Raw genomic sequence first — 21,922 nt, forward strand, 5'->3', positions numbered from 1 at the left:
TGTAATTAAAATGAGTGAATCATGATACTGCTGTAGGCCACATCATACTTCTTGTGTAATCAGTATGTAGGTTTAGTTTGCATCATACTTCTGAGTTAAAAGAATGTGAAAATCATTAGATTTATTAGATAGGTTTGTATTATCCTATACTGCTGACTTACTGTGAGTGAGTTACACTGTTTCATGACATTTCATACTGAGTTATGAAGAGAATATTGTGTTCAGAGAGCCTTGCTTTTCTGATAGTAGAGAGAAACAGAGCACATTCCACGGGAGCGTCACTCCCACCTTTGCTGGAAGCAGAAAAACAGGGAGCCAAGGTCATAACTCAGGCTCACTGACAGTTAGAAAGAATGTAAAAATGCTTAGTTTGTGGCTGTGGCACATTTTGTATGGCTTCTTTTCTTTTGTTTAGTAGTTTTCTGCCTTCACCTGAGGGTGTGCCCTAAGTATGTGACTTCAGCTCTCCATAATTAGAGTTCATTTAAAGATAAATAAGATGATTTCATTTATTGCTCGCAGATCATGCACTAGAGGGTATTTTGCAGTATTAGCTTTCTTCACCACTTAAACAAAACATCACTCTTTGTTTTATTATTATTATTATTATTATTATTATTATTTTAAATTCTCCTTTCTCAAAAACAGAAAATGAAATTGTAGTTGTTCTTGGCTGAGAAACACAAAACCCCTTCTTTTTTTTCTCTTTTTTTTCCCAAGACAAGAAACTAAGTTTTAACTTTTCTGCCTTATCACCTAAAACAAAGCAGACAACCCAGCTCTCAGCTGGCTCTGAACTTACCATCATCAAGGTCGCATGGTGAGAGCTACTTCAGAAGTTACAGTACTCCTCACTCAAGCAACACGTCAAAAAAACAAAAAAACAAAACTCAGCACACTTCACAGAGAACAACAACAAGACACAACTGAAGATGTTGTTCTTGTTTGTTCTCCTTGAATTTTAGAATAAACTTATTACATCTGCATTAGTAAATCATATGCCTAATCATTATGTGCCACTGTGATCCACAAGTGCGATCACAGATTTATTCATTTTCCAAACCAACAAAACAAAAACAAGTTGCTGACGGCATGAACGCTTTACACACATAAGTCAGGATGCAAAAAAGGCTGCTGCCAAAGACAAATCAGGAAAAAAAAACTGAGCTCACAGACAGTTGCATGTTTGAGCTTTAATAGCTGTTTCCCTCCCTCTGATGTGTTCTTATGTAGCTCCTGCTGTAAAAAATGTGTAACCTGCTCATTAGCTCAGTAGTGTCCTCATATTTAATTTGGCTTCTCAACTGTGTAGCTTTAGCTGTTATATACAGGGTTTAGCTTGTTAGTTGTTAGTATAGGTGTGCTCTATATTTCAGCAATGTCTCATCTAGGATGACAGGTTTTCAAGCAGGTCAAGTGCCTCTATGCACTTAATTAGTTTTTCTTTATTTTCTTCATCTCATATGTCATTGTACTGAATTTGAGCAACCTTAAGCTTGATGCAGACTACTTTTAACAATTATCCACCTCACATCATAACTGACTAAGTTGCCTCTTCATATTAATATTATTTCATTATTAATGTTATTATGGTTTAGATCCGTCAGTCCTTGGCAATTTTAGACCAATCTCTAAGCTGCCTTTTCTGTCTAAGGTTCTTGAGAAGATTGTCCTCCACCAATTATCCTCATTCCTAGACACCCATAATATTCTGGACAAATATCAGTCTGGTTTCAGGGCCTTCCACAGCACAGAGTCTGCTCTACTGAAGGTGTTCAATGATGTGCTTCTAGCTGCTGATTCTGGAAAAAGTACAGTTTTAATCCTTTTAGATCTGAGCGCAGCATTTGACACTGTCGACCACACAATCCTATTAAACCGTCTAAAGACATGTGTCGGCATTCAAGGCTCTGCTCTAAAATGGTTTGCCTCTTACCTAGAGAGCAGAACATATTCTGTGATGCTGGGTAACAAATACTCTTCCCCAGCTACACTCACTTGTGGAATACCTAAGGGCTCTATTCTGGGCCCAGTCTTATTCTCCTTATACATGCTCCCATTAGGCTCCATTTTTCAGAAACACCAGATCTCTTACCACTCTTATGCAGACGATACACAGTTCTACCTCTCTCTAAAACCAGGTGCTGATAGTACGCTGCAGAAAGTCTCAGAGTGTCTTAGCGACATACATTGCTGGATGTCTCTGAACCTTCTCAAACTAAATCATAACAAAACCGATATTATAATCTTCGGTAAGCAGGACTCTATTAGTCTCATAAGAAACAATTTGGGCCCATTATCAGCTAATGTACATCCCCATGTAAAAAATCTTGGTTTCATTTTTGATTCCACTCTCAAGCTGGACAAGAAAATATATTCAGTTGTCGTAGCAGTTTTTGCCAACTCAGGAGCATTTCTAAACTCAAAAATATCCTGTCATCTAAAGACCTGGAAACTGTTATCCATGCTTTCATATAGTCACGTCTTGACTATTGTAACTCTCTCTATTTAGGCATTTGTCACTCAAGCCTGTCACGCCTGCAACTTGTCCAAAATGCAGCCGCAAGGCTCCTGACGGGTACTAGAAAGAGAGAGAATATTACTCCAGTACTCACATCTCTACATTGGCTACCAGTTAAACATAGAATCGATTTTAAGGTTTTACTATTTGTCTTTAAAGCTCTCCATGGTTTGGCTCCAGGTTACATTTCAGATCTTCTTAGCCTGCACTTACCCACTCGATCTCTGCGCTCCTCCAGTCAGATGGTTTTATCAGTCCCACGCTCCCAGCTCAAATCTAGAGGTGACAGGGCTTTCTCCATTGCCGCCCCGAGACTCTGGAATAGTCTTCCCCCCTTCATAAAATTCTCTTCGTCCTTGGAAGTCTTTAAATCGAATCTCAAGACCTACCTATTTTCCAAGGCTTTCGGATCTCTTTGATATCCTTTTTATTCTGTCTATTTGGTCTCTTATTTTATTGGATGGTGTTGTATGTGTATATACGGTATGTTCACAGTTTTTGTATATGTATGTGCATATTTGCATGTACATTATATGCTATATACTCTTACATGTCTTACAATTCTTTTTTAAAATGTTTTCTTTCTATTTTAATTCTTTTATTATATTATTCCTCTGTTCAGCACTTTGGCCGACACTTGATGTCTTTTAAATGTGCTATATAAATAAAGATGACTTGACTTGACTTGACATTATCTCTTTATATAACAGCAATAGTATATTACAATATTTATTTATATTTTATTTTGTATCCACCAAGGGCTGCGGGTGAGCTGCAGTTTCACCCTTTCCCAAGCTGGAGACATTTTCCTTTTCACACACTTTCCTTGGCTGAACAATGACACAACCTTAATATACCTTATGCATCTCTCTATTTCATTTAATATGTGTTTGTGTGAATCATGTATTTTCTTTCATTCTATTCATTCTGGGCATGGTCTTCATCCCAACTATGCTTCATTGTTAATACCAGTTTACAGGTTGTTATCCTTGCTATTATCAGTTTAAATACATTACAGTTAAGCTCTAATTTAATTTAGCCTTTCGTTTATTTTACTTTATTCCTCTTGTATTTATATGTATTCAGTTGGGTCTGTTTCCAGCCCTTTTTAAACTTCTACTTAAATCTCTAATTTTTTACTTGGTGAGGGATTATTATGTTCTTTCTAATCTGAACTGCTCTCTTCACCTGAGCTGCTATCCTGCTCTGAGTCACTGTCTTCTATGTTTGTTAATGAACATTTCTCATCAGGTGTTAATTTTGCTTGTTTATTCTCCATTTTTAAAGATTTTGCTGGGCCTTCACTGGCACGCTTGACTTCAGAGTGGTTTACTGATACGGCCTTCGACTTGACCCTAGAGGTCAAGCGGTATCAGTTTTATGAGACAAAGCTCAACCGTTCTCCTTTGTCACCAGTACGTGAGCCTCAAGCAAGGAACAAAATAAAATAGAAGTATTTCAGCAGCGTATTGTGCTGTAAAATCAACTTACTTCCAGACACATACACACATAGACATTTCCGCGCTTTTACAATTTGTTACAAAGTAATTACGGCTACCTCTAAAACCTAAGTCTAATTCGGTTCATTTTGGCGAATCCTAACCTATTTTATTTTTCTATTTTGTTTGTTATTCGGTTCATTACGGCGATTCCTAACCAAAATAGTGTTTCTCTCACCCTCAGACGTCTCACGGGTGGTTCGGATCGTCAGACTGAATCCCAGCGCCGTGGACCAGACCATAAACACCGGCCTGGACCCGAATTTAACATCCCAGGTCTTTTCGCCTTCGTCTAAGAGGGCTGTGCACAGACTTTGGTGCTGGCTTCCCACGGCATCAGGAATCAGTGCTAGATCCTGGAACAGAGTCACAGATAACAGTTCTGATGTTTCTGCCCCGGCTACGAAGGACCAAAATAAATGTCAAGAGATTTATTCTAAATGACACTTCTTCAGCTGAGAGTCTAAGAGTGAAGACAAACACACTGCAGTCTTTACTTGCAAGGGCGGGTCACAGAGCGCTCACATCAGAGTGGGGGCCCTGTGAAGTGCGCGCTCTGTTCTTGCACTTGTCTTTATTTATACACAAGAGAAATGAATACATTCGTTCAGTGACGTGAGCATGTGCATATGTGATTGTGTGTGTGTGTGTGTGAGGTCAGAACTGCTTGTTCAACTTCTTACTGTCGCTGTGGGAAGACTAAGATACAAATATCAGAACACGTTTTATGAAGAACAATCAGTCCAAAACAATGAAAAGTACAATCAGTTCTAAGCAAGGAAATGATCATCATGCAGCAGTCTATCACAAGTAAACTTATATCATTAAAAGCTTATACTGACTACTCAGTACAATTTTCCCTTAACAATTGGTCAAATAAAAAACTCCTTTGACACTTTGTGAGGATCTGTAACGAACATACATCGTATGTCTTGGTTCTGGTATTTTTAATCACACATTGTCACTGAGACCGACTCTGAGATACTTCTGCTTTGTCTCAACAACTTGGGCCAGAGCAGAACATGTATTAGTGCACCGGAAGCTATGAGGTAGACCTATCAGAAGTAGAACAAAGCCTAACATTGTTTTTAATTGTTTAAGGTCTATGAAATACAGGGCTCGTACGGGTGCTTGAAATCCTTGAAAATGCTTGAATTCTAATGTCGTCTTTTCAAGGTTTGAAAAGTGCTTGAATTTCAGATGTGGTGCTTAAAAGTGCTTGAAAATGTAACTGTATTTCATTCACAATAAATAGCTATCTGATTTAATTGTTTTCTTATCAGATAGAGAAATAAAATGAGAAGCAAAAGCAAAATTTCCCCGCCTGGGCTGCCTTGCGTCTGTTTCAATATGTGACCCCGCCCCTCCCTCAGACAGTCGGGGATGAGTGCGCTAACATACCTGTAGGTTGCTGTTTTAATGAGTGTTTGATGGAAAACAACAATGGCGGAGTTTGCGTTCTCCAGTCGCATGATAGGTGAGTCCTAGTAAATAATTTTCCAGTACGCGTACGTTACACATGCTATTTTTTTTTAAATTATGATTATTATTTTGCTAGCTATCAAACTCGCTGGAGAAATGATTGAAATGCACTGAGTGTGATGCAGTATGGCAGCGCTATTACGGAATATGCTGTGAACTTAGCTAACATTACTTAGCAGTAATATGAGTTAATTTACTCAAGTGAAAGCTTTAAAAATTAGCCGATACATAACTAGCTAACTTAAGGCTTTCTGATTAACCCTCTGGGGTCGACGGACCCTGAGTCTCCATTTCAACTTGGGTCGAACGTGCGGACTTCAAACTATATACCAGTTTTTAAATTGTGTTGATAGGTCACGTAAAACCGATGTTTTTTTTTTTTTGGGGGGGGGCATTCTGAATAAAACAGTGGCGTTTACTCTGGGAAGAAACGGTAAAAACGACGTTTTTTATGGAGAGCGCTAGCAAACACGCTTTGCTTGTGAGTGAAAAAAGAAAAAACACACTCCTTTCCTATTGGTGGAAAAATGTACCATGTCGACCAATCAAAAAATGATACAGCAAAATGTGGTATTTGGTTGTTGGGAAGAGAGGGAAGAGAAAGAGAGCGAGTGAGCGAAAAAGAGAGAGAGACTTTTGATACGTGAGAGATTTGTGATGTTTATCATGTTTGGAGTCTCAAGTTAGTGTGTTGTCTTGTGTAGTTAGTGTGTAGTGTAGTCGTTTTGTTTTGTTTTGTGTGTCAGTTCTACTAGTGAATGTCACAGTTGCTGCAAAAAAGCCACCAAAGGCAGATTGCAGTGTAAACGCTGAGTGACACACCTGCTGTCAGACCTGCAGGTTTATCCCTGTGCTGTTCTCATCTGTGTTATAGTGAACACAAACTATTTTTTGGAGTTGCATAAATAATTTGTGTGCCTTCTTATTTGATGCAGCACACCTGATTGTTCTGTAAATAGTTTTGAATGGTTATATAAAAAACGTCTGAGCCTTGGCTGCATTTTTAGGTAAATAGTACCATGTAACTTTGTTGTTTGAAAAACTTGTTCATATTTTTTAAAAATGTCCAATTTCTATTTGCATTTCAAGTTATGAAAAAAGCGTATGAACCCTGGAAATATGAGACAAAAAATTCTTGTTAAGAAATCTTTTACTGAGAAAATGAAACATTTGAAAAGTGCAAAAACAATGTCAAGTTTCGGGGACACCAGAGACCTTAACCTTATCTGAGTCATCCCAGACACTGACTGAATGACACACTGTGTGTGATTGTGTCCAGGGGCTTCTTTTGTATGTCTGAAGAAAAAATGTAGGTAACAAATATAACCCCAAGATCACAAAAATAAAATATAAGGAAATATAAAATAAGCCAACTGTTTGACATCACTGCACTGATTGATGTTATTTATTGTGGCATTATTATTATTATGTTGACATTAAAGTTGTGTTTCATGTGTAGAGCTATAAATATGCAACATGTTGAACCGATGCTTTTGAGGATTGTGATGACTGGAAAAAATGGTGCATGAGGTTGCTTTGCCAACCCATCAACATCTGTGAAAACAGGTTCCACGTCTTTGACAACATTAGCAGCAACAGAAAACAGTTGGTCGGGCTAGGAATGGTGGCATCAAATAGAGCAGGGGTGGGCAACTCCAGGCCTCGAGGGCCGGTGTCCTGCATGTTTTAGATGTGTCATTAATCCAACACAGCTGATTCAAATGACTAAATTACCTCCTCAACATGTCTTGAAGTTCTCCAGAGGCCTGGTAATGAACTAATCATTTGATTCAGGTGTGCTGACCCAGGGTGAGATCAAAAACCTGCAGGACACCGGCCCTCGAGGCCTGGAGATGCCCACCCCTGAAATAAAGGCATGCACTATACAGACACCATTTATAAAGAGGTGGAGTAAGCATGCAAAAGGGAACAACACTACAGCAGTATAGGTTCACTGAGTTGCTGGTTCAGTGTATCAACATTTTTCACATCATTGTTAGGAGAGATTAAACTATTAACAATTAAACTAACTAATCAATCTACTCTTAACAGGACAGCTTTCCAACACATTAGAAAACATTACATCTCTTCATGATCCCACACACAGCATGGATAACTGTGTATAGGATCACATTATCTCGATATCGCAATCATCATCAAAATGTTGTCATATTTTCATGAAACAGGGAGCTTTCACATGGAGATGGTTGCATTCCCCTCTCCAAACCCCCCAAAGAAAACCATAACCATACTGTCCAAGGACACATTTCTAAACTCATTCTACACATCTTAAGCAGTTTTGATTGGTTGTCCAGAATATATCTGTCCCGTTTTTATTCATAATGTTTGTCCTCGTACATTACTTTTTATTTAGTTATTAGTTAGTTATTTAGTTATTAGTCAACAAAATGAACAGTGCTGTCTAGCCAATTGATACAAGTCCTTTCTGGCTTCCTTAGTATCCAGTCTTAAATATAACTCACTATAAGCTTTTTCCTCTCTCTTTGCAGTACACATTGCCTCAAAGTACTCCTATTTTTTTGTTTTTTTTATCTCCCAGACTATCCCACTTTTTTTGTTTAATTTCTTCCTTTGAATACGACAATACAATATTTTTTATTGGATTGTACATAAGATTTATTTTAAGATCTTTTTATCTTTATATTGTTTTAGTGTAACACTGAAAACCATGGGAGAGCTGCAACTTCAAATTCCTGTGTATGATCTTTACATACTGTAATACTTGTTCTGATGTAAAGTCTCTTTGGAGACTAGCGATGTTACGTGTGATACTGAAGCCCGAGCAAAGGCAACATGTCCAAATGAAGCTTCTGTCAAGGCCCATATCATTCTTCAGGATCACGTAACCAAAGATAAACTAGGCCCCTTTTCTCTCAAACAACTTGACTGCAAGTGATTCAAGTTGTTGAAAAGATGCAGGAATTACAAGTGTAAAGTGTCGTTTTTATTATTAAATCAGTTGTTGCAAAGATATCAAGTATAGTCAGAATGAGGTCTGAGAGTGTGTTTCCAAAGAAGGCCTTTAAAACAGGTACATAGAATGTCTGCAGTTACTTGCTGAAATGTTTACTCCAGCATTCTCAAGAAAGTTTAAATCAGAGCTCACTTTTTCTAAAGATTCATAGAGAGATTTCCTATTTCACACTCCCAGGTGTAAATTTCTTTGTACTGATAATTAAGGTTTAAAAAAAAAAGGCAAATAAGAGTCACATATAAAAGAAACTGCTAAATATAAGACAAGTGTCCACATAGTTCTCTTTTGGCCATCTCCAGTGTTTTCTTGTGGGCTTAACAAATAAACAAAACAAAACAAAAAACCCAATGAATACTAACATATTAATGTGAAATGTAAGTAATCATTTACATTCTCCATTTGTAAAACTAAGTATCCTGTACACCAAATAATATGTGCATTATAGCCTGCATCTATCCCATACTACCTCCCATATTACCATATTATCCTGTTAATTGAGCTGAAACAGCATGTTTGCTTTCACTGCTTGCAATCTAGCTCAAGGCCAACAGATGGGGATACACACTAAGGTTTTCCAGATTTATAAAAGTGCAATCAGCTTTCTGACTTGGACTGTAAACGAGGGGTTCTCAAACTTTAAAAGGGGGTGAAATTTTCCAAGAACCCCCTTATAATCCTCATGCTGATACTCCTAGATGCTGCATATATAAATATAAAGTAGAAACTAGAAATTAAAAAATGATTGAACACTTTTAAACTTAGGGCAAATTTATTTAAGATATATTTTAATTAACATAGACCCCTATGAGAAGAACACCTAGGGAACAGTTCATCCTCCCTGGGATAGGGTTGCCGGGGCCTGCCCTGGAGCCAGGCCCGGGGATCGTGCCTGAGGGTTAGTGTCTGGTGGTCGGGCCTTAGTCCATGGGGCCTGGCCGGGCACAGCCTGAAAAAAGGGGCATGGGCTGATGGGTCTGTCTGGCACAGACCCACCGCTGGAACGAGACAATTCTACAACAGCAAAAACAAGACTTAAGTCACCAAAGTTACTCGTGCACGAGGGAGAGAACTGGGTCAAGCGCCATTCCTTCCGCTCGAACCCCAGTCGCTCTTGTCTGCTCCCTCGTAGCACTGCTCTTTATTGAGGATACAAGAATATGCATAAGTTCAATAACATATGACGTCTTACATAGGTATACATGTGAACAAAGAGTACCTTGTCTGTGTGTCGTGTAGGTATGTGTGTGTGTGTGGTTCATTACCAGAGCACTGACCCTGCTCAGGCAGCGACAGTTGGGTGTAGTCCTCAGGTGGCTTCTTAGCCTCCAGGGATCCAGAGTCAGCTGAGGGCAGAAACTCAGCCTCTGGGGAAGGCCCGGAGCAAGTTACACTGTAAAAAAAAAACTGTCAAATTTACGGTAAAATACCGGCAGCTGTGGTTGCCAGGAATATACCGTGAAAAAAATGTTGAATCTGTAAAAGACAATACGGTATACTGGTTTTGTAACCCTAAATTTTAAGGTAGACAACGTATTATTTTACCAAAATCATGATAGAAAAAACCAAATATATTTGTCAATTATACAGAAATTTAATGTAGAAAAGGCAACTTTCCATAGCTTTTTACGGATATTTGCAGTAAAAAAAAAAGTTATAATACAATAATATTTACAGTAATTTGTTGTTAATTTAACAGTAATAGGATAGACCCTATTATTGTAAATAACTGTAAAAATAACAGAAATATGTTAAACCTTATTAAAACCTTTGACAGTAAAAAACACAGTGAAATTGTATAACAAATTACAGCATTTTATTTTGACCAGATACATTTTATGGTAAATTCCTGGCAACCACAGCTGCCGGTATTTTACCGCTAAAAATACAGTACAATATGAGGAACATAAATGGTTTACCGTACATTTTACATTTGCAACCGCTAAATATAGAAAAACCTAAAGATGCTCATATATAACCAAGGTAGTGAATATTACTGATAAACAATGAGAAAATATGACATACCATTTGAAAACAGACTAAACATATCATTTTCTCTATTCCTACAAAACAGCATAGATCTTGAGAATACAGCATGTGTCCATATATATGGCTGGTAATCCATGGAGGAATGAATAAACATGAAACAAAATATTACCTGCCCCTGACCTATCAACAGTAATGAGTCACTGGGTCCTGCCTTGGTGAAGGAAAGGACTCAGTGGAGTTTCTAATGCGCATGGTGTCGAAGATACAAGCTCTGCAGGAGTACTTCAATGTCCATCAGGAGTTCACTTTGGACTGGCAGGATCCCCTCTGCAGCAAAAAATGGACAAAGTTTGATCAGTGCTTGAGCAAAATGCACAGAAATGAACAAAACGTGCTGCCAAAAACAGATCTAATGATAAATGATTTCTTAAGTGTAAAATATACAGTTCTTAAAGGATAGCTATTGTCAAAATGCAACCTGGGCTGTTTTTTTTTTACTGTAAATGAGACAAACATATATCTAAAAGCATAATTACGACAAACAAGCCGTTTTTGAGATTGACCGTGATTTTGTTTTGTGGTCAACAGCCAGTGAATGGGAATACTAGGGGGCCGGGGCCTAAATTTGAGCGCATCAAAATCGATACAGTAAAAAAAAAAACAGCCCAGGTTGCGTTTTGGCAATAGTTATCCTTTAAATCTACTCAGGGCTCTAGACTAACTTTTTGACATGGGCGCACCGGTACGCCTAACTTTAAAAATTTAGGCGTACCGGCACAAAAGTTAGGCGCACTCAAATTTTTGAACCGCATCGCTTATCACTGCAGTTTTACATGTGCACTTTCTTTGGGGGGAAGTCCATACAGACAATATTCATTTCTAAATTATTAACTAACAATCTTGTGCTTAAAGTGCTTTGTCAATATTGTAGAAAATGTTAAACTTAATCATCATCTTGGCCTGACGACCTGTTTGCTGCTGCCTGCTGCTGAAAGGCAGTGGGGAGAGGGGACACTTGGGCAGTGCATTTATTGCAGCATCTAATGTGTTTTCTGGATACACTGTGCTTTTTCAGCATTCAAAGATTGATGGCACCGTGTCAGAGCTGGCTATGAATTTCAGACGGATCAGGCCTTAACTTAACAAAAAAGTTATCAATAGTTCTTTTCATCTTTTCTTATTACCCACAGCTACATCCACTTCTGTCGGGCCTAGGCTGCTCACTAGGGCTGGGTATCATCACTGATTTCTATAATCCATTCGATTCCGGTTCTCAAAGTCCCGATTCGATTCAGTTTAGCCTCAGACAGTCAGAAATATTATAATTCTGATCATTTATCAGTACTGATACATGTGAGACTTCATCAGAATTGTGAACATCACAGCAGATGCCTTTGTGTCAAAGTAACAGAATAAAACACAGAAAAACATGAAGGAGATTTTCCTGGTCTGGTTTTTTATAGCAGATAACCTTAAAAATATTCTGCAATTTTGCATAATTTTAAGAAGTTTAAATTTCTTCAGTATTGAACAACAGAAATTAGGCTTTCTTGTCCGAGGTCATTTAAGTGAAAAAAGAAAAAGACCGCGCTGTAAACAACGGTAGACTGGTGGGTAGTAAGCGAATGAATAATGCAGAAAACAGATTTGAGACGGGAAACTGTTCTTGAAGTACAGAGAGAGAGAGAGAGAGCTGTGCATGAAGTGTGATTTTTATCGTGGTGGAAGCAAAACAGCAAAAGTCAGAGGGAATTCATGACGACATTGATCAAATATGAAGCGTAGTTTGCTGCTTCTTTTGCTGCTGGCTCAGCGAATTTTGGTTGGAGAGAGACAAAACCTGCAGCTCAGAATCAGCGCAAAAAGACGGAAACAGCGCGGACCCGACGCATCAGAATCGCTAAGCTCCGACAGCGTGTCCGTGTTCGGGCCGTGGGGTGAGAAAGCCGAGAAAGACAAAGCTGATTCTGATGCGTCGGGTCCGCGCTGTGTTTACGTCTTTGTGTGGAATCCGTTAATGAATTGATATCGCTTTATTCAAGCTACTCACCTCTCTCTTCCACCTGCACTTTCAACTGGACCACGGCCAATCAGAGAGGTCTCGCGCCTGACTATCTCTGATTGGTTTAGTCCGCGATAGGGCATATGTGTGTCTGTTGTTGACCACATGGAGAGTTGCAGGGATTTCTTTTTTTTTTGTTACTTGAAAATATTTTTTTTTAGTCGCACCACTGAAAAATTTGGTCGCACTCTAGAGCCCTGCTACTTATGTAAAAGTGATACATAGACAACGCAGCCCTAATCACAATCATAATTTGTTGGAAAACGTATTTAAGTTTCCTATTGATTTATCATAGAACTTGAAGTTAATGGCTGAATGCATGGTGATGAGACCTATCATTCAATCTACATTTTATAGCGTATGAAACTGCTCACCTGGACATGAACCTGAGCTCGGCTGATTAAGATTAGTGTCTCCTGTCCATCTTTCTTTAGCAAAACTTGAATAATACCACTGCTTACCTCTTATTGAATCTTTGGGTGCAGACTTAATTGAAGAGCCTCGTATAAACAGGCAGGGTGTGATGTTTAGGGAAACCAAAGAATACAGGTGCCATCATTTCTGCCAGAAGACTCATGGGGTGCAACGAAGCTTTCATTGTGGACTGGCTAGATACCTTCTGCATTCAGAAAGAAAACAAGAAGGGCATACACCATAAACAATAATAACTGACAAAAATAATGAGACAAGAAATTAAAGTAACAAAATAAGTGCAAATCAAGTTTCCCTGTGTTGCAGTGTAGCTGAATGTTTTTCAACAATTTGATTTACGGTAAAACACATACCAAATATTTCCAGCCAAGGTTTGTTTCAATCTTCAGCATGTTTTTCCTGCCATTGTCTTGAAACTGTTTCATCTGTCCCTCTCATTTGATGCTGTTTACAAAAACAAAACAGCAATATTGTAAAGGGAAAAAGGAAAATGAATTTAATGGAAAAAAAAGAAAAAAAGATTATGACCTGAAATCTCACCATTTCCTGAGAGTCACAGGTCCTTTGAGTATCCTTATGGTTTCTGCTCAAATTCAGTGTCTGAAAAGGGCAGGAACAAAACAAACTTTTTTAATCATAATAAAGACAAAATAACATTTAGAGACAGACAAAGAAATGTGTAAAATATTTACATTTATATTTAAATATTTACACCGAAAGAAACAACGTGGCTCATTCCGATGCAGTTTACAATGAAGCACGTAGCCCCTTGATGACTGAACTACCTTACCACAGAAATTACAGGTTAACATAACTCCATGTACTTTGGTAATTCCTCCCTAGCAAATTAAGCACGCCAAACACAGAAACTAATCCAGAGCAATGCTTCCCTCGCGACAGTAATGCTAACTCAACTCACAAATGCTAACTAAATTCACAAATGCTAACTAAATTCACAACCTCACTCATAAAAAACGAACTGCTAAAATTATCTATAAACGCTGGGCTGGTGGATTTTTATAACAGCGATAACTTGAAGTTGCATGTACTCACCTCACCTCGAACTAATTGTAAGCTGCCAGGATGTCTACAAATTCCGAAGATGCTGTGGTCCAAGCAGCAATAAATGGCGCTAATATACGAGTTCAAAACTGTGTCCGTTAGCCAACTTGAGTTTCCTGCATGAAAAAAAGAGCGGTTGGCACACAGCTCAGCAGCGCGCCGCGCTATTGGTCATTTTCAGGTGACGTCATCCCGCAATGTAATGTCGCTCTTTGTTTCTTTAGGAGGAGGTTCGAATTTGATCAGAAGTCACGTCTGCAGACCGCTGCAGCCACGTCTTGCCTTGCTTCCCCTTTTTTTGGTGAAATGGTTCGCTCATACTGCACAATGTTGCTACCAGAATTTTTTTTTCTGTACACAGTTTACCAGCAGTTTAGCTACCAATCAACAGCGATCACACAAACTCAAAATTTAAGGCGGACCCACTTAAGGTGGTCTGATAATATGGCGTGAAACACAACAACATCAAGTTGTTTTAAAATAATAATTAAAAAAGATTATTGAAATCAATTTTATTCACAACCATGAACTTTATTTTTAACATCTTCTTTTGCTGTTGATTTTTTTAATCAGAAGGTTAACAATGATATACTGCAGGCCTAACTTTTAATCTGTATATCAGTATCTGAATTTTAAAATAAAAAAAAATACTATCAATTTTATTGTCTTTCACTGCTGATATTTGCTCCTTTTTTTTTTTAATGGTATTTACTGGTTGTATTATTACAGTGGACCCTATTTTTTTTAACATCTTGCTTCTGTGAAAATGAATGTTTTTGTTTGCTTAAAAATCTACAGCTTTATACTGTGAATTCCAATGTGCACAACCCCAAAAGATGTAGTTTTACTCAAATAATACCGTAAAATCTAAGTTTTTCAGACATTTTCAACATTACAATATTTAATTGTAAAATGTATGCATGTTTATTTGTTTTCACAGACAATATTTATAATTTCAACATTTTATTACAGTAAAAAACAAAGTTTTATCCAGTCTCACAATTAACGGTTATTCAATCTATTTAATACAGTAAAAGGAAGTTTTTGGTTTTACGCTCCATTACCGTTGGAATTTGACGGTGTTTTGCTGTATATTTTACTGACTTTTTTTACAGTGTACAGTCTCTAAACAGGCCAGCTTTTGAGAAACCAGAGTAGTTTTAACATGTTTGTCTGTCTGCTTAAAATAGGTGCTAGGAAAACAGTCCAAAATGCAAGGGCGTAGATTTGGCATGGACAGAAGGGACATGTCCCCACCAATATCCAGCCATTATTGAATTGTCCCCACCAATAATTTGATCTCTTTGAGTAAAGAAAAACAAACCCGATAGAAAGAAAAAAAATTATCTGTCACCATTCACCTAGCAATGCAGAAAGAGTTAAATTACGTTCTCTACTGGAGTCCTATGTCATGTGACAAATATGGCCAATGTGATTGGCTGTGCCTTTCAGGCAGCTCTGTTTAGTTTTAGCAGCGGCAAGCCTGCGCTGCAAGGACCTGCAAGGAGGAGAGGAGGACGGCAGCAGAAAGGAAGAACCTGGATATAAGAAAGTATTTTTCAAAGAAACCTGTAAGTCACTTAAAGCCAAGTTCACTCATAAAATGTGTCCATCTTAATAACGTTACAGGCTATGCTAGGCTTGTAAATTGTATCTAACCATGAATAATTTGTTTTAGAAACTAACTGCACAACAGGCAGCACTATTAGTTATCTCAGTCTCAGAGCAGCATTTCTAATTTTGATTGAAACTGTCAGAGAAAACGGCAGCCTCGAGCAAGCCAGGATATTAATTTACAGAGGCTGTTAAAATTATATGTCTAACATTAAAATGTTGGTGACACAATAATTTCATCCTAATGGTACTGACATTTTCATAGAGTTCATTTTTGAGACAAAAATATCATGAGGTAGTCATGACTTTGCAAATATTCCACCTTGTAGTGCAGTTTGCACAAATTGCTTTAAAAATGCACTCACCCTACAAACATTACTGATGAGTCAGGATCTGCACAAATTGACAGAAACACTGAAGCAGCTACACATTTTATTCTTATTGTCATGTATGTCCTATTTGTCAGGTGATAGAGAGTAACAGTGATACAAGATCACAGGTGAAATTGGATGATGACTTGTTGGTTCATGACTGTATTTGAAGCACATGTGTGACTGCATGTATTTGGAATGTCTCACTGTTATTTATCAGGTGACAGAGGCAGCTCTGCCATGTTGTAGCTCGGACAGAGGTGAAGAGGCGAGGTCACAGGTGACTGACTGATGATGTGGTGCTATAGATTAACGAGAGGAGCAGGCATGTGTTTGGCTCCTTCACATAGTGGACATTGAGTTGTTGTGTGGGACACCAGTGGTCCATGTCTGTTGCTGTAACAGTAGTTCATGTTTAGAATAAAACATCCCAGCTCACTGATTTGATCGGGGCAATAGTGTGCCTAAAATGTTGCATAATGTTGCTGAGAGATCTTTTACTTTGTGGTAATCTTAGATGAGTAGTTTTATGGGCAAAACCCACCAGGTCATTCAGTGTCCCCTTAGTGCTAATGTATAAGAGATGTTGGTGTAGTAGAACTGAAGTTAAGTAATTATGCAAATGTACAGTTTATAAGATTTGGGGAAACCTGCAGTCAGCTGAGACTGAAGAAGTCACTTGGATGAGTGACGAAACGTTTCTCCCACAAAACGCTACCTCCAGATGAACAGAATCAACTTTTGGAAAATTAATTACCTGGATGATTGAGCATGCATCAAGACGATATAACTGAAGTAATGTTGTTAAGTCCTTAAAGTCATATTCTTTTATAGTCATGACCGTATTTGAAACTATTTTTATTTTTGTATGATACCTGATTTATATGAAATATGGCTGAAGTAAACTAAAGTCTAAAATACTTAGTCATTTGTTTAATAGTAATTTAACATTATAAAATTCACACATAAAACTATGAATTGTAATTTTAAATGGTTCAAAAGCATGTACAATAGCATATGTAGGCAAGTATATTTCTCCTTTTTTTTATCAAGAAGCAAAGACAAAAAGGAAAAATAAAAAAAAAGGAAACAGGTCAGGGTTCGGTGGTTGAATCCTCCGTCCCCACCAATGCCAAAACCAAATCTACGCCCTTGCCAAAATGGGTGGCACAGACACAGCCTCCCGTACAGAGGGAGCAGGTGAAGATGCAGGTTGCATAGGGAGCACAGGAGTGAACTGAGTGGATGATGAGGCAAGTAGTTGGACAGATAACTGTGCTGCTGGTGAGGCTAATGGACCAAACCCTAAGAAGAAACTAGAAAGTTATAACAATAAACTCAAAACGCTGGGTCAGCGACCCAGGACCATGACACCTCCATTGCCTTACCAGACTCCTCTATTTCATATTGGAACTAAGAATAATCAGCAGGCTTGTAACGTAAAATTAAATGATTATTTCATGTTGTACAAAGTTGTGTCACTTTCTAACTCTGCATGTGTGTACTTGCATCGTTACCTCATTCTGGTGAGAGTCAGACCTCTGTCTGCAGCCAGTTTGTCTAGTTCACTGAAAACCTAATGAACAGTGCAGGATTTTTCTTTTCTTTTTTTTTTCTTTTTTTTTGCCTGTCCCGTTTGATTCTTTAGCCATCAGAATCATTGTCTGAAGGCCAAGAAAGATGTCCAACTGATTTTACCTTTGCCAACTTTACCGAGTGGATCATCACAACCTTGTCACAAATTTAGAAGATCATCATTTAGCCTGGAGAAATAGTTTGTTGCTTTATAAGAAAGCCCTCCGCAAACTAGTGATGTGCGATACCACAGATTTCCTTTCCGATCCAATACCAAGTAAAATTCAGGGTGGTATCGACGATACTGATCTGATACCGATACTTTGTACAAAACGTATTTTATTTATTGTATCTTTTATTGTATCTCAAATTATAGCGTCATAATGATTACAGGACATCAGATTACTTGTTCTTATCGCTTAATAATGCAGAATTCATCATATAGAAATAAAAAAAAAACTGAAGTTGTGCGCTATTTGAACACCTTGCCTGCCTGCAGCACTAAAGGACTCCGTGAGAGACGTCTGTCTCGCCCTAGCAGCACCTGTCCCTCTCCTCCTCTTCAGTTCGCCTCAACATACGCTCGTCATGTTCTGTGATATGATTTACTCCGAGGTGTTTGACAAATTTGTGGTGTTGCCACAACACCTCACTTTCTTGCCACATTAATCGCAAACCACATCTCGGCTGTTTCTGGATGTAAAATACGTCCACACATATATCCAATTACGCTCAGCCATTGTTGTGAGTGCGCACGCCAGGGGCTGCGACACATTTATACAGCCATATTTTGCACATGACTATGAAAGACGGAAGAGGAAGTAGTTCCTTCCAATGTAGACAATTCGAATGATATAGTTTCTTTCGACTCTGTTCCTGTTAATGATAAACTACAAATTTACCCTAAATTTCTAAAATATCGCTATTTTAATGTGAGAATTGATTCTAGAACATAAATGACTGGTATCAGAGGAATCGATATTTCAGTATCGATCAGCACATCACTAACTAACAGATCCTAGCTATCCTATTTTATCCCATTTTCTGAAAATAGTCTGCATACTGTGAATTCAACACATGCATATGATAAAACAGGGAGTATTAAAAAGACAAAAGAAAAGAAGGAATAGAAATGAAAGTAACATTTCAATTCTCTATACTACAAATATAACTAAATTCAATAAAAATCGAGTTGTTTCGTTTATCTAGTGCTCTGTGTTTTGATTCAAAGTCCTTACACACACAACACAGACATTACATGGGGATACAAGTCGGAGATCGGTAGCGTTACAGAAAAAAACACTGAAATGTACACTACAATGGGAAAGTACAAGAGAAAAAAAAGAGACCTTGATAGGTTTGTAACTTGAACCTATTCGCTGGAACGTTGAAGACAATTTAATTACACAGCAAGCAAGACACGAAGTAGGCAACGTTCTTTATGTTTCTGTGCACGGGGAGGCCTGTCTGGAGCCAAGTGTCGTTCCACCCACTTGACCTCCGTCAGACTCTCAGCCAGGTTTCCCATAGCACTGCTTTTATTGTGGTTACATGAATATGCATAGGGTCATTAACATATAACATCATACATAGGTATACATGTGAACAAAGAATACCTTGTCTGCGTGTGTGTGTGTGTGTGTGTGTGTGGGGTCAAAGCATGACCCTATAAATGACTTCCCTAAACCTGCTGGCCTGGAAGTCCAGCAGTTCATCTAAACAAAAGGCACTTAGCCTAAAACTAACATAGACACGTTTATCCTACCATAAAACAATAAGACAAGGTACAACCTCTCCCATGCTCCCAGAGTGCTCTGGAATGCACACAAAGTTTGCAGACTATTAAGGATCAAACCTCTACCAATCTACAACTAATTATAAAACTCTAAGCATATATAAGTAGATATTTCTAAGCATAAATGACAATCAACAATACAAAAATCTAACAGACCTCTACTCATGCTGTGCTCCCATGGTAGGACAGCATGAGAACAGGAAGCAAAAAAACTCCTCTGCACAAAAAGCACATAAATGTCCACAGCACAACATTATGAAACACGTGACAAGCCACAGGGTTGGGTGGGGGGTGAGGAGTAATCCGAAGCAAACACAGCAGCCGCCCTGCCCAGTGCTACCATTCCAGCGCGGGCTCAGACCCGCCGTGTTCCCCAGCAGGAAACAAGCATCGAAGGCGTTTGGAAGGGAGGGGGGATGAGTGTGTGCATATCAGTGTGTATGTATGTGTGTGCGTGTCCAGAGTTCAGCTGAGACAGTGTCCTTCGCCCTGCCAGGCGAAGTAAACAGTCTTCCAGCCAACCCAGGTGGCCTTGCATAGAATGGGAGGAACAGTCAAAACACAGTCGTTATCAGGGTGTTTTTGTTCGGCTCCAGCCTTGAGCCCACAGCTGGCGCCGAAGGGATAGCCGAGTTATGATGGTGGTTTTCTTTTATGCGAACAGCTCATGAGAATTTCAAAGCCGTTCTCTGACACTCCGACACCGACACTGGTCTCTCCATTTCCCGTTGGTCTCTTTTCCCTTCAAAAGAGAACTGTTTCTGTCACGGTACTGGGTCAGTGACTCTGTGGGAATTGTGTAGTATGTTGCCCCGTTTCCTGCCACCATGTCATCAATCTTCTTGACCAGCTCCACCACCTGGGTTCTGTCACTCCTGGTGTTTTCAAAGGCGTGGTACCTGTTTCCACAGCTTTGGATGATGCGCTTTAGCCCTGGCTCACCGTCACGTACATACTGCTGTATGGTCATGCCTCCAAGATCACCACCACAGGTGAAGAGCACAATCATGTACTTGTTTGCCTCTGGACCAAACAGCTGCTGCAGGGCTTCCACTGAGTTTTTCTCTTCTCTTGTGAATCGGCCAATTTTGAGAACCAACAGGAACACATGAGGACCAGGAGAGGAGAGGTTGACACATCTCTCAATTTCTCTTTTGATGAAATCATCTGATTTTGCAGTGTCCAGGATCCCTGGTGTGTCTACAACACTAACTACTCTGTTACCCCACTGTGTCACAGCTTTTTCACAGCTCTCAGTCACCGACACAGATAAAGGGCAAGATCTAAAATGTCTGTCTCCCAGGATGGTGTTTCCAGAAGCACTCTTGCCCACACCAGTTTTTCCAATCATCACAATCCTCAAATCAGGACCTGCAACACAATTTACAGCTTGTGTTAAAACTGCCCCCCCAAAAATTGATTCTGTTCATCTGGATCTATTTTCAATGGGAGAAGCAATTCATCACTAATCTAAGTGACTTTTTCAGTCTTGGATGAGTGAGCATGTATCAATATGAGTGCATACTGACACTTTTCGTACGAGAATTCATTAAATATCAAGTGGAAATGAAGATGTTGTTTACCTTTACTGTTTTCAATGCAGAGGTGAATAAGAGGAATGTTAAAGATTCTGTTCAACACACCACCACACTATTGCACGAACAACAAGTGGCAGAACTGTTGATTCAAGCCAGGACTGATCGATGCTTTAACATTTTTATGCAAGATTCTGACCCTACCATCTTAATGTCACAACAGAAATCTAGACTCATTAAACCAGGAAACAGTTTTCCAGTCTTCCATTGCTTATTTATTGTTTTATTTTGCTAAAACTGAGCAGTCTCAAGCTCTTAGTAAAGTTGCTGATGACAAAAATATGGAACATTGTAAAAAACCACAAACTTGATCATACATCACCTTATGTTACATGGCCTTATTTACAACATCAAAGTTGTAGCCAAAGTTGTTTGCACTGTCATTGTATTTTTTTTAAAGACAATTTAAATAATAAACATTTTATCACACACACCTAAATACCTGATGTGTGTTTTTAGGGATCACAAAAGAAAACTAGAACATAGACAGACTACCAAAAGAAGATATAATAATGATACAAACAATCCTACTAGTATTAAAAAGAGACAAACTGAGACACAAGTGATCCTTATAGCAGAAAAAAATCATAAGCTCCCAAAACGCAAAACACTGGGTCAAAGAACCAGAACCATAACAGGTGTGTGTTTTATAGAGATGATTACTAACTACTTTACTTACCTGCATCACGGTCCTGGACCATGTGACCCATTGTTTTGAGTTTCATTGTACACTGCTCAAAATAAATAAATAAAGGGAACACTTAAACAACATAATGTAACTCCACGTCAATCACACTTCTGTGTAATCAAAGTGTCCACTTAGGAGCAATACTAACTGACAATGAATTTCACATGCTGTTGTGAAAATTGAATAGACAACAAGTGGAAATTATAGGCAATTCACAAGACATGCCCAATAAAGGAGTGGTTCTG

The 21,922-nt window shown here is 38.6% G+C and overlaps 1 protein-coding gene and 1 long non-coding RNA gene across 2 annotated transcripts; both read right to left on the reverse strand.

The window, feature by feature from the left end:
- Positions 1-12,846: 12,846 nt before the first annotated feature.
- Positions 12,847-14,480, reverse strand: LOC134634835 (uncharacterized). Its single transcript, XR_010094889.1, has 4 exons — positions 14,031-14,480; positions 13,518-13,577; positions 13,331-13,421; positions 12,847-13,164 (listed from the first exon to the last, which is right to left on the reverse strand). It is a non-coding gene; the product is annotated as an uncharacterized LOC134634835 (long non-coding RNA).
- A 5,590-nt stretch (positions 14,481-20,070) lies between these two features.
- On the reverse strand, positions 20,071-21,699 carry LOC134635061 (GTPase IMAP family member 7-like). Its single transcript, XM_063484576.1, has 2 exons — positions 21,669-21,699; positions 20,071-20,765 (listed from the first exon to the last, which is right to left on the reverse strand). The coding sequence occupies exons 1-2, from the start codon at positions 21,697-21,699 to the stop codon at positions 20,071-20,073; spliced, it is 726 nt and encodes a 241-aa protein (XP_063340646.1).
- Positions 21,700-21,922: the final 223 nt, after the last annotated feature.

This window comes from Pelmatolapia mariae, linkage group LG9 (genome assembly GCF_036321145.2).
Source record: "Pelmatolapia mariae isolate MD_Pm_ZW linkage group LG9, Pm_UMD_F_2, whole genome shotgun sequence".
In the NCBI taxonomy this organism is placed as follows: Eukaryota; Metazoa; Chordata; class Actinopteri; order Cichliformes; family Cichlidae; genus Pelmatolapia; species Pelmatolapia mariae.